This window comes from Silurus aristotelis, assembly GCF_946808225.1.
Source record: "Silurus aristotelis genome assembly, chromosome: 22".
NCBI classification, from domain to species: domain Eukaryota; kingdom Metazoa; phylum Chordata; class Actinopteri; order Siluriformes; family Siluridae; genus Silurus; species Silurus aristotelis.
The window spans coordinates 13651988-13665994 of NC_139595.1; the positions used below are offsets into that span (position 1 = coordinate 13651988).

A 14007-nucleotide genomic window follows, 5' to 3' on the forward strand; every position below is an offset into this window, starting at 1 on the left:
CTTGTAATCCTATAAGCTATTTGTATTGACTTCTGTATTACTATAGCCTGATGATACTAAGCCTATACTAAAAAAATGCCCACCCCATGGTTCATGGTGACCGGATAAAATTTAAAGAACATAGCTAACTGTTCCAATAGCTAACTGTTGCATCACCCTTCATGAAATGTATAGGTTAATAATAATGAGAAATCCCTTTTTCATTCCAATCCTCTTTTACAGGAAATTTTAAAAAACATTTTCCTCTCATGTGAGTGTTTATCATGTCCAAATACTCTGATGGTCAAGTTCCCCTTTTTTTAATTCCTCACACTTATGACCCATAAAAACTGGTAGGCCGTGACAGCTATGAAAAGTCAAACACAAACTATGTGCCATTCAGTGTCAAGTGAAGAGGTGGGGAGTATTTAAGGGAAACTTTTGACCCAAAGAATGAATCAGATACACCTTGTAAAAGACCATCTGAAGGTCAAGATGGTGTGTGAGGTTTGCCATAATCCCATTTACATCATTCTTGCAAACCAAGTGGTTGTATGGTAATCCTGTTAAACCCTAAAGAAAGAATGGAATGGATTCAGGTTTGGCACTTTAACTTATCACTCTTATCTGCCTCGGTTGCTGCTTTTAAACATGACATCACCTACAGGTTGTGTAGGAACTTTCCTCCAATACTAAAATCTTTCACGATCGCGACCTTCAACCAGACATAAGGGTGTCTGTTCATACTGAAATACAAGTGATGACTCACAATCTGTTATCTATTCATTTATGTAAAACCTTTACATACATAACTGAATTAGCCTGAATATTTAAATACTCGCTTGCACATGTATTTCCCCTGCAAAGTAGTATTAGAACATAGCTAATTGTTCTTATAGCTAACCGTTGCATCACCTTCCATAAAATATATAGGTTATTGATGATTAATTTTTTTATTTCTTTTACTTAATGACTGTAAATTGAATTGTTTATTGAATATTTAATCGATATTCTAAATTCTAATTTCAATAGTGAGTCCAGAAAAGAATACAATTTATTTTCCATTACTTTCTCATAAAGGAAAGTAACCCACTGTTATATAACGATGATGCAGAATTCTGAATGCAGCAGAGTTACTGTTCCTACCTCTGCCTAACATGCCCTAAAAAATTATTTTATAAGTAAGCAGTTGTGTGTGTGTGTGTGTAGATAGATAGATAGATAGATAGATAGATAGATAGATAGATAGATAGATAGATAGATGGATAGATGGATAGATAGATAGATAGATAGATAGATAGATAGATAGATAGATAGATAGATAGATAGATAGATAGATAGATAAAAGAATGACACGTCTACTTTATCGTTGTTTCCCTAAAACCAGTTAGATCTGTTTAACAGCTATAAACAGTAGTTCCCTATTCAAGCTTCTCTCTATTTTTTCCTCCCAAAGGTAAGAAGTCAAAAAAGCAACCTGAAATGTTACAGCATACTGTAACTGCAACCTTCCTTCAAACACCAAAGATGAATCTTCGCGAAAATATTCGAAATTTTTTTTTTTTATCAGTTAGTTGTTTCTATAGAAGTGATTATGTAATAGAATTAGCATATGAATGCCAACTGATTATCAGAGCTGCTGTTTGAGAACATTAATCAACACCATCTGACCAATCAGGATCAAAGATTTAACAGTGTTGTGGTATAAACAGCAGTGTTTACATGATCATCTTGGAGAGTCTAAATTTGTGGATTAAGTTTGGCTGAAAAATCAAGTGCATTTATGAGCCTCCAAAGCCACATAGGTGAGAAAGAAACCCACCCAAGCATCTATAGCTGAAGGATTTTTTCTAGCTTTTTTGGCAAATTGTGGTCTCTAGAATAAACCCACAACGGTTGAGCGCACGCTTCCCACCACTTCTTTTATTTTGGCCATTCCCCAGTAGAAGGTCTCAAAGGGGTTGCTCCTACAGGTTAGTTAAACCTCCCATAGTAGCATAAAACTTGTAGATGTAGAGTGTTAAATGTATTGGGTCACAGAACCTCCCTGAGTGCCTCAATCATTTATCTTAACCTAATCAGGCCCACATGTGATGCACATTTCTCGGTCATTTGTCTTTATAAACAAAGTGGATGGAGATTCCACAGAAGTATAAGATTTTCCAGATGAAGTTTCAAACTAAGGGTGATGAAGCATTGCCATGTGTATATGTTAGTGTGTGTGTGTGACTCACTGAATATCACTAGCAGCTGCAAACACTACACTGACATCAGTCTTGTAAGCTCAGACATACACATCTTTATAATAGATGATGCAGAAAGTCTTTTGGACCCATGTGACTGTCTAGGCACTGTGCTGAATTACTAACATCACTAATATAATATTTAAGCTGCAAACAATAGAAATACTGCAAATGCTTCCAGCATTGCTCTGATATAAATAACTAAATAACTCTCAATCTCTGCCATGTAAATGCATAATGGATGACTTGCTGCTGAGTGCAGCAGTGCAACACAGGCCAAGACTGCAACTGGCGCATGAAAAATTTGGCCAGACAAGTACAAAATCAGGTCAAGATCCACAGATCTAAATAGGCTATTTATAGAAACTGCAGTCCCACCTAAAACTATGGCTTGCTTTTATAATCATAAAACATTCTTAACTTCCAATAGCCTGTCAATTTTGAAAGCAAGGACTGTCGCAGCTCATGAATATTCAAAACCATTCCCTAAACACAGCATCCCGATAAACGTCCCTATGGATGTGTGATCTGTTTTTTTTATTTGCCCGAGTTGCCATGTGTGTCATGCGAGGAGAACTCTCGAGAGGTTTGTGCTGACAGACACCCGAAGCAGAAAGAGAAACGCCATCTTACCTTCTTATCCCTTTTCCACAATTTTAGACAGCAAAATCCCCATAAAAACAAGTCGCCCACCATGACAGCGTTTAGGCTGAGCTCATTTTAGTGAGATGCAGCCGTGTCGAAAAAACAAAACAGAGCCGGTGACCGAGAGAGGAGAAGCAATTCTCTGGGAAGATCTCTCCACGCCCCCAGCGCTGAGTTCATCTCTGAAAGCATGTCACATTGCTCTCGTTCTGCTTTCTCTCTCACACACCGCCCCCCCACTTGCTTTCCACCCGACCTCCCTTTCTCTATCTTTCTGTGACCTCATCACTTCCTGCCGAGCCCACCCATGTGCTTCTGCGCAGTGTCTTATTGCCTCCTTCCCCCATCCGAATACCCTTTATCGCTCACACACTGTCACAGAGAGTTGGCTGACTGGAAATCAAACTTGCACTCAACCACAACACAATGCTCTATAACACTATAAGTAAAAGGTTCTGTTTTTAACAGTGTTTACAACAATAAGTGCAAAATATATAATCTAGGAAATTCTTGAATTAAAAATCCATGCTGACATATTTGCAGTCTTTATCATATTGACCTAAAGACATATTTGTTTGTCAATTGCACAGTAAGAGGAATGAATGAGGGGAAGCACGGTTCTTATTTCACAATGCATTACAAACCAGTATTGTGTGTGCTTGTGTGTGGAAAAGAGGTGGGGGTGTCAGGGGGATAATGTTAATCAATGGTTTCCGGCTAGCCAGCCTGGTCCGGTGTTTAACAGAGGTCAGTTTGCAGTCACTGCTTACATTCATTTCAGCAGCTTTTGCAATAAAATGTTTAGACCTTTTTTTAACATACTCATGAACAAATTTTTTACTTCTTTCAACATAGAAAAGAACAGATGTAAATAAGCACATTGGCACATTCTGCTGATGAGCTCTTTACATATTGATTATTGTTCAATCATTCCATGTCTTAGTAGACAACTGGCCAGATGCATGGAGGGTTTGAAAGTGGTCCATCTGGCATCTACAACATATGTGTGTTTCAGCCTTGAAATCCTACATGATGAAATTTGACTTTTACAATATAAAGTTATATGAAAATAATAAGATACTAGTTTATTGCACTATAGCGCTAATGTTAACAATTAAACACCTTTATCATCTGTTGACCTGCAAAGAAATACATGTCTTATTTCTTTTCTTTTCTTTTTTTTTTTTTTTAACTATGGTGTTTGTTAGACTGGGTCCTTACCTAACATTGGAAAATTAGCATGTGACCAAAAAACATCATGGGATAACCCAGCCGTCAAGACAATGACTGTGTATTATTATTTGTTGTATGATTGGACTTATACAGTAATGACAATTTAGAGAAGGTGTATGATATTTTGCATGACATGTTCATGATGAGGAAGGTGATTGCAAGTTCTCATGAACCAGAGGTGGCAAAATACACACATCCTTTACTTAAGTAGAAGTACAGATATTCATGTTTTAAAAGACGGTAGTAAAAGTTGAAGTACTGACTATTCTTTTTTACTCAAGTTAAAGAAAAGAAGTCTGACATGTACTTAAGTGAAAAGTAGACATTACTACTACCTGTTTTAGTGTTACACTGGTAACTGGACCTAATGTCATATTAATATTATGGCTGTCATTAGATTAAAATATTTAATCGTGATTAATCGCATGATTTTCGGATGAGTTAACTCACGATTAATCACAGCTTAATCAAACATTTGTATTTGTTCTAAATGTACCTGGCAAATAATACTTTTCAAGTTTGTAATATAAACATGGCCATTGACAAATATTGATGCTTTATGCAAATGTATGCTTATTATTAGTGAAACCATAATTAACAAAGTGCATGAAGACAACATATTCTTGTAAATGTTTGAAAGTAATAATGGTGTGTATCAGGACACCAAATGTAACCTTTCTTATGTTTCTTATGTTCTTATGTTTGTTAACGCGTATGGTTAATGAGTTGATACCGAATAAACTCTAAATTTCATACAGATTACATAATCAGAAAATATTTGTGTTCACTGTAAATTTGAAACTAGACATTTCAAGCTTTCTATTAATATATTTATTATGTCTGTGAGGCAAATATTCACTGAGATTGAGGTTGTTTTATTTATGTGTCTGTGAAGAGAGATGCCAGCGATGACAGAGAGCGCCCCCTTTCTGTTTTCTTTATTTTACAAAACATTTGTCGACCCAGAGTGTAATTGCTGGATGTGTGCATCATGGCGGATTTTGGTGCTTGATTTGAGACTTGGCGCCTCAGTAAAACAAATGTTGACTAATTAAAAATAATATTATTATTTTTTATTTTTTTATATCTAAGTAAAGAAAGAACATCGTAAATAAATGTGTGTTGCATTGAAGGTTTTTATTTTACCGCTTTTGTTTTTATTTATTTATTTATTTATTTATTTATTTATTTATTTATTTATATTTTTAATAAAAATGGTCAGACAGAAATGTGCGCTGCATTAATTAAATTAACAAACCTGGGTTAAAAATGTAAGAAGTTGAAAGTACAAATATTTTGTGTAAAAAATTTGATAAGTGAAAGTAAAAAGGTAATAAATAGTAAATAGTAAAGTACTGATACCAGAAAAATCTACTTAAGTACAGTAACAGTAAGTATTTCCACTAAATTACGTCCCACCTCTGCCATAAACTCACAACTAACAGTAATAACCAGGGTTGGGTGAATTTCTGTATATAAGTAAATGTAAAATTCCTTAAATATTATTACAGAAAAAGTCAAAGTTCTTGATTTTGAAATGACTAAAGAATCAAAAGAAAAAGTTTAACTCTATTAGTAATATACGTAATTATTTATATTATTTTATAATTTATATTAATAATTTGTTTAGCTCTAATGCATTAAAATGCAATAAACTTTTTCCAAAATAAAAAAACTCTGACAGATAAAGTGCAGATACTTAAAAATAGTACTTTATCACAGTAAGGAAGTAAAAATACTTCCTTACTTTCCACCACCGAGTACAACTAGCTGGCTCTCGGACAAATGTAAAAGTACATGTTGTAGGGACAACATGAGGAGGAGCTTCTTCCCGCAGGCCATTCGGCGTTTAAACCAGGAAACACCCAGGACCTAGAACTGGTCCACTCTCTCTCCATCGTCACACTTTTTCTGCACTTTTTCTTTTCACACTACGACACTTTAATCACCTTAATCTCTGGACTGTCACTTTAACTCTGGACTTGCAAAGCAAAGTGCACTTTAAACCACACCATACCACACACTGTCACTTTAAGGACAATCATATCAACCACCTTAAATTTTTACTGTTGTAAATGTTTACTGTCATAAGCATCCTGTATATATATCTTTTTTCTCATATAAATCTTTTTTCTCCCCACCCTATTAACTCATGCCGGACCGTCGTATAAAGCATGTCACTGCATGTCGTACTCTGTATGTATGTGTATGTGACAAAATTTGATTTGATTTAAAATACTGTCTAACTGGCAGAGCCACTAGCGAAAAATACAAAATGTTATGATTTCATGCCTACAGTAGACTTTTGCTAGTGACTCTACCGAACAATAAATGTAAACTAAAATCATCATTCATCATGAATGTAGAACATGGCAAGAACGTTTTTTATTTTTATTTTATTGTATTGTAATTCTAATTTTATACAGTACATTTATATTTTTTATCTATTAGTACTTTAATTCTAGATAAAATCTTAACTATTCTTTTTTTTATTCCCTTTTATTTCACTGTATGTTCTACTGTTTATGGTTATGTATGTGATATAAAATTTGAATTGTAAAAGTGTATGAAATCAATCCATGGATTCTATAAAGATACAGTACACTACAAGAAAATGACTTCATTTTGTGGCAAATATTTTGCAATCACAGGACATGTAACCAATAATCAGCTGTACTTTGGTCTCATGTACACCAGCTTTCCTTCTTTTTGAAGTTTGATATTAATGCAAGGCATTTCCCCAGTAAATTGCAGTGTATGGTACATGAGTAAATGTACTTTGTTACTGTACTTAATAATTTTTTACTATGTTCTAGTTTTACTGAGCATCAAAGAAATAAGCAACTTTTACCATTATTTGATTTGATTTGTATTTGATTTGTATTTTAGGAAATAAAACTTACAAACAACTGTTTTGGCTTTTCACTATCATGTGTCTTGGTGTTGCATCTTATAAAGAAGTCAAATTGGAATCGGTGACTTCTTACTTGTAACGGAGTGTGAGTAAGTGTATATACCTCGGAAAATTTATTGAATCTTAATCCTAAACTATTATGATATATTATGATATATTTTAATACTGGAATATAATTCATGTTTGGCCATGGCAATAGAAAAACTGAGCAATATAGCCACCAGTTTCAGTTTTAAAACTTTGATACTGTTCCAGACCACATGAGCAGAAGGAAACATATGTCATAGCATATACAGTGTTTATCTATTTCTGTTGAAACCACAAAATATTTGTCATACTAGAAACTCTAACAAGCTACTAACGAATCATCATTTCCCGGTCTTCACATTCAAAGCTGAAAGCCCACATGTAACCACACACCTTAGACTGACATGGGAAAACGCAAAAGTCTGATAATATTGCACCAGTTGAACTACTAACTTTGTTTTCCTAGGCTCGATTCGGATATAACGTGCATCTAGGCAACGCTGAGACACAAACAGTCCCTTTGTGTGAGTGTTGCCTCATGCCAGTGGGAGTCATGTTTGTTACAAAGGTACTTTCCATGCACTCGTCTCGGGAGAGACATGTGTGTGTCACGCCATTTCATAATATTACTGTATGAGTTTTAAACTTGAGATGGGAGTGAACAATTACAGCATCATGAGCGCTTGGCAAAAAGTAAAAAAAGAATATATAACTTTAGTCCTTATTATACCATGCAATAAGCCCATGTTATCATTCTGGAACAGACCACTCCTATCAGGATCAAGATGTTTCACAAAAGGATTAAGGTGATCAGTTAGACGAACTCTGACCCCAACTCTTAAATGTGCATTTGTTTTTATAATAAGAGGCATATGCACTGCAACACCTGCCTAATATTGTGTTGGGCCCCTTTTCAATTCATTTCATTTTTATTTGTATAGCGCTTTTAACAATGAACATTGTCTCAAAGCAGCTTTACACAGATAATGTGGTGATTAAAAGTGAATATGTTCTTTATAAGTAAGTTTGTCCCTGATGAACGAGCCGGTGTCGCTGTGGCAGGGAAAAACTCCCCGAGATGGCATAAGGAAGAAACCTTGAGAGGAACCAGACTCAAGAGGGAACCCATCCTCCTCTGGGTTGCACCGAATGTCTATTTATAGTAGATATACAATGTTGCGGGGTACAGTGATGGTGATCAGAAGCGAACTGTAGTCCTGAGTCAATGTAGCAGTCTGTTGAAATTAACTACAGTCCAATCCATCCTCAAAGCGCCCGTTCTTACTCCGGAATTTCATGGAACCACCCAAGGATTTTGCTGCCAAAACAGCAGATGCATTAACAGCATTAACTTCTTCAGCAATTTGAGCTACAGTAGCTTATCTGTTGGATCAGACCACACGGGCCAGCATTCGCTCCCCAAATGCATCAATAAGCCTTTGCCGCCCATGACCCTGTTGCTGGGTCACCACTGTTCCTGCTCTGGACCACTTTTGATAGATTCTGTCCACTGCAGACCAGAACACCCCACAAGAGCTGCAGTTTTGAAGATGCTCTGACCCAGTCGTCTAGCCATCACATTTAGCCCTTGTCCAACTCTCTGAAACCCTTACACATGCCCATTTTTTCCTGCTTCTAACACATCAACTTTCAAGACAGAATGTTGACTTTCTGCCTAATCTAGCCCACACACTAAACAGAATCCATGATGAAGAGATAATCAGTGTTATTTACTCACCGGTCATAATGTTATAATGTCATAATTTTATGCCTAGATGGTGTATATATTCTCTCTACAGTATGTGGTTGTCTTGCTAAGAATTTTAACCCACTGTCAATTTTAAAACCTGAGTCAAATTTTAACAGTTTTTTATTATGCCTCATTAATCGATCCAAATTCACGTGTCCTTGTCACAAACAACAAGGTCAATCGTTGCTGGTTAATTTTTTTAATTGATGTCATATGTATAATTCTTACTAATTGTAATACCCATAGTCATTTACCCATAGACATTTGCATACCACATCAACATCACTCAATGATGAGAAATTTGGTATATTTGGTTTCAGAAATTCAGCATTAGTTCATTATTACAGAGAGCTCTGGATGTCCTTCTGTAAAATCAAGAGGCAATACAGAGAGAGTGCCAAGTGTGATCTCTCTGTAGTCTTGGCTCAGGTTGCACAGCATATAAATTACTAAGTGTGAACGACAGAAGATGAAGAGCGCAGTGGATTCAGATGTGAATACGAATTATTAAAACAGGTAGTTTATGTTGTAAATGTGTATGACTGAAGAATGTTTATAACCATTGTAACATCCAAAATATACATATCGATGATTACTTCACATAAAGAAATGGTTTATACATAAGCCATTGTTCTGTCCATATTGCATGGTATTTAAAGTGTAAAAGAGATAACTTTCTCAACCATTCCAAATTATAGCAAGCATTTCATTTATCACCATAATCCATTCCCAGTACATGCAGCTGTACCATCCATACTTTGAAATAAATGTATAATATTTGTAATTCATCAGATAATAAGAAGGTGATTAATTATCTGGATTGTACTGTCGGCCACTATTGAGATTCTGACTGGCCATTGTCTATTACATGTTTTTTCAGAGCCACAGTGTTCACCATAATGTGCATGCTTCAGATGAAAAGAAGCTCAGCAAGTAAACAAGGTAACAGCACGCCCTGGCCATCTTTAATTAACGTAGTATTGAAAGTGGGAGTTTAATTATGGTAATTGCACTCTACAACACAGGCAGTGTGTCTATAAATCAGGGTGTGGACTGGGATTAAAGTGACCGAATTCCAAAGGAGGTACAGCAAAATAGTTTTGGTCTTCTGTCTTTTCACGAGGAATACTCATGAATCATGTATTTTCCTAAAAAAAGATTATGTCATGATAGCAAAAGGTTATTTGTTCCATTCACCCAAGTTCTTAGACCTCTAATAAAAGGTATTGATTGTTCCACAGAATTGTTTACAAATCATGCACTGGTGAGGAAAGTCATTCCAGAATTGTTAATGCATCATTTGAGTAACATAACACAACAGTCAATGTTACATTATACATAAGAGCTATAAAGTATAGCTATATAGTTATTCGATTGCATCACAAGCGCAAATGAGGCTCAATTATATAATTTTTCTTCTATTTAATTCTATTATATTAATTCCTTTATTAATGATTTGTCGAAGCTCAGCCTTTACAGATTTTACATCAATTATTATTCAGCAAGGCCTGCTAAAAGAAATTCTGTTCTATTATATAAATATTGTATTTATATGTTATTAATTTGTACATCATGTGAAAGGGATTAAAGACGAAATGAAAATAAACTTCCCTCTGCTCCTGCTCTGCCCTACAGTTTCCTGATTTCCTGATTTGCAAAATGAAAGAATATAACCTTATATGGCATACATTTTCATGTATCCATAATATGATCAGTGTCAGATAATGAAACACAAATGCTAAATAAAACAGCTAACAAACCATGACTTAAGACAAGAGCGCCCCATCTCACAACCAACACAAAAGTTCTCATCGTGATCATTATCTTTTCTCTCCTTGAATTATACATACAGCCTCTTTCAACATCCTGAGCTGGAAAACAGTGGATTACTGTTTAATTCATGGGACCCCAGGACACGTGTGACAGAGCGCTCATAATTGCATCAGTGCTGTTCTGTTGTTCGGTGTAATAGGAAAGGCTGTGTGAAATGTAAAGCTAGTCTGAGATGGAAAAAACAGTTGAGTGTTGATAGATGGTAAGACTATGAGTGGGTTCAAAGTGTTGTCTGGTTTGTTTCTGTACTAGTTACCAGCAGGCTGTGAGTTTAAATCTTAGAACTGTCATTATTGAGCCTGTGAGGAGAAGAACAATCCCTAAACTTCCAGTAGCTGAGTTGGTAATACTGTAATAAAAACACTCATTCATTACACATATTGGGAAGGGACTCCATTTGCTCTAGAAACAATGTTGTTAAGAATACCTCAAAATATAAAAACATTCCTTTAAGATTCTGGTTCATGTTGACATGAATGCATTACAAAATTCCTACAGATTTCTTAGGTGTACTTTCATGCTGTGAATCTCCTTTTCTATCACATCCCAAATTCAGACGTTGTGGATGTAAAAGCCCCTGTAGAACACTTATTTTAACGTAAATGTTCATGCGGCCTGTTTTAGAGTTTGTTTGCAAATTGGTGCATTGTCTTGCTTAAAGTAGTCACTAAAAAATGGGTAAACTGTGTCTAGGAGGAGATGCACATGGTCAGCAACAACACCTAAATAGTCAATGGCATTCAAGTGATGAATGTATTCCAAGAAGACTTTCACAACACCATTACACCATCTCCACCAACCTAGAGGATTCCATAGATTTATGCTGTTGGCACTAAAATCTGTGTGCCACAGCAGAAATCGAGATTCATCAGGCCAGACTGTGTTTTTCCAGTCTTCAACTGTCCAATTTGGGCAAAGCCTGTGCCCACAGCAACCTCAGTTTTAACTAAAATAAAGCTAACATGATTTTGCGGTTGTGATTATCCATATTAATACTTCACTTTAATATGTGTTGTGCATTCTGAACTGCTTTTCTGCTCACCACAATTTTATAGAGTGGTTATGTGAGTTACTGTAGACAGCTAAAACCAGCCTGGCCATTCACCGCTGACCTTTCTCATCAACAAGGGAATGCCATTTGCAGTATTGTTGCTGACTTGGAGCTTTTCCATTTATTGGCATCCCAGAAGATTAGCAGTAGAAATATTTAAACCAGAGTGCCCGGCACCAATTATGAATCCACTGTCTAAACCAAAGTAATCACATTTTTTCACCCATTTGAATGGCCCATGTTTGGCTGATTAGATAATTGCATAACGTGCTGGTGTTCCTAATAAAGTGAGCATTAATTGCATTTCAGGACACTTAATGTTTTGTGATTCACATCACATTATTAAGCACAGAGGTATATATATATTTTTTAAAGACACAAGTTCATTTTTCTTTTGAGATGCACATTGAGCAACAGTAAGAAAAGTGCAGAAGTCTGTTGTGATTATTAGTTAATAAAAAGAGACACAGTCCCACATACTAAGTTTCTACTTGATCATAAGTCACATAAGCATTTTATAAAGACTAGTTTTCAAGTGTTTCATGAATAATAATTTATTAATTACCATAATGAGCCCGGTGGTAATAGGCTCGGAGCAGCCATGACACAGCTCGCCAAACTTAGCCCAGTAATCCTTCCTGCAGAAGAGACGTCCATCTTTTTCATAGTACCAGCGCGACAGAGAGGCACTGCATTCACAGCATCTGGAGGATAGATAACAACAACGACAGGCATGTTGTTATGACTGCAATGCTTTAGTCTGGACAAAACAGAACATTCAAAAATGAAGGTGAGGTCAAAAAGATAAATATGTCGAGGTTATCTAATAGTAAACAGTCACTTTCCAGACTGCTGACTAACTGCTGCTAGGTCAGACAAAGCAATTTATAGCCATTTAAATTACTATTTAATTAACTATTTGATTAACTATCTAGGCACACAACTAGCTAACAACTTTCAATGCCTTCAGTATGTGAAAAAAACATTTTTCTCCAAATAACCTTTACAGGAAGAATGCCTTGGTACAATTAAACAGTCTTTGGGTCTTTGGGTGGTCAGAATTCAGTCACAGTGACATCAGTTGGGTTTTCCGGATATATATGTGTGTGTGTGTGTGTGTGTGTGTGTGTGTGTGTGTGTGTGTGTGTGTGTGTATGACTTTGCAGTACACAGCTGTAGATGAGAAATTACATAATAATCTCATTATATGGGTTCCCTTTAAACTCTGGTTTCTCTCAAGGCTTTTTCAGGAGTTTTTTCTCGTAACAATCTCCTCTCATTGTGAATAAATCTACATCAGTTTCCAAGACATCTGCAAAGCTGCTCAACAAATATGTTCTTTTGTCAAACCTTAAAAGACTAATACTTGCAATTACACAGAAAAAATTATGAATAGAAAATATTGAGTGATTAATAGATAAAATTTGTCTGTAGATGCATGACAGGGTAACAAGAAAATACAAATACAACAAATGTAAATTGTACCCATGTGTGGGTATTTGCTTTGTGTTTGACAACTGACCAAGAGGAACATGACAGAGATGGGGATAAACAGACTTTAGCATCTCTTCCTGACCTCTGTCTCACTTGACTGTGCCCCCACACTCATTTTCCATTAAAGACTAAAAAGTTTGATCAAACCAGGTCCCAAGAGGACAAGATACATCAGTTCTCTTTCAGGAACTCAAGCTGCATCGAAACGCTTAGGGAACGCGCCCGAGTGTTCACGCGCTGAAATAATGTGTGTAATCAGTCAAAAATTGGACCTGGCCATCACCGGTGGGGTGACGTCACAAACAGGAGTATAAAATGCATATGAGTGAGGGCAGCGGCAGCTTCTGTTTATTGACGAAGCGCTTTGTGTGTTTGTGTTGTCTGTCAGATTGTTTGTCAAAAAAGAAAAGAAAAGAAACGAAAAAAGAAAATAAATGAAAGCAAGCTTTCCCCTGCCCGCATTGTGGCCATCCTTACAGCTGTCAGGAAGGTCAGAGAAGGACAGCCTCTCACTGTCAAGCAGTTCCAGAAACTGCTAGGGCTTATGGCAGCTGCGTCTAGTGTGATTCCACTTGGCCTGCTATACATGAGACCCATTCAGTGGTGGCTCAGGACCCGTTGTTCTCAAAGAGGGGCAACCTCCTCCGCACCATCAAGGTCACACGGCGATGCCTACGTGCCTTAGATGTTTCCCCGGTTCCTATCTCTAGGCCCCGTGCTGGGAGTCTCCGGTCATCGCTTAACACTAACGACAGATGCGTCCCTCACGGGGTGGGGACCTCAGAGGTCACCACGTGTTGGTCCGTACCGTACTCATCACGCCCCTGTGGCTGGGCAA

At 36.5% G+C, this 14007-nt stretch overlaps 1 protein-coding gene across 1 annotated transcript in view; it reads right to left on the reverse strand.

Moving 5' to 3' along the window:
- limk1a (LIM domain kinase 1a) overlaps positions 1 to 14007 on the reverse strand; it is a 55830-nt gene that overhangs the window by 16230 nt on the left and 25593 nt on the right. Inside the window, 1 exon segment of the mRNA XM_083525740.1 lies at positions 12241 to 12379. Within this exon segment, the coding sequence (XP_083381866.1) occupies positions 12241 to 12379 (139 nt within the window).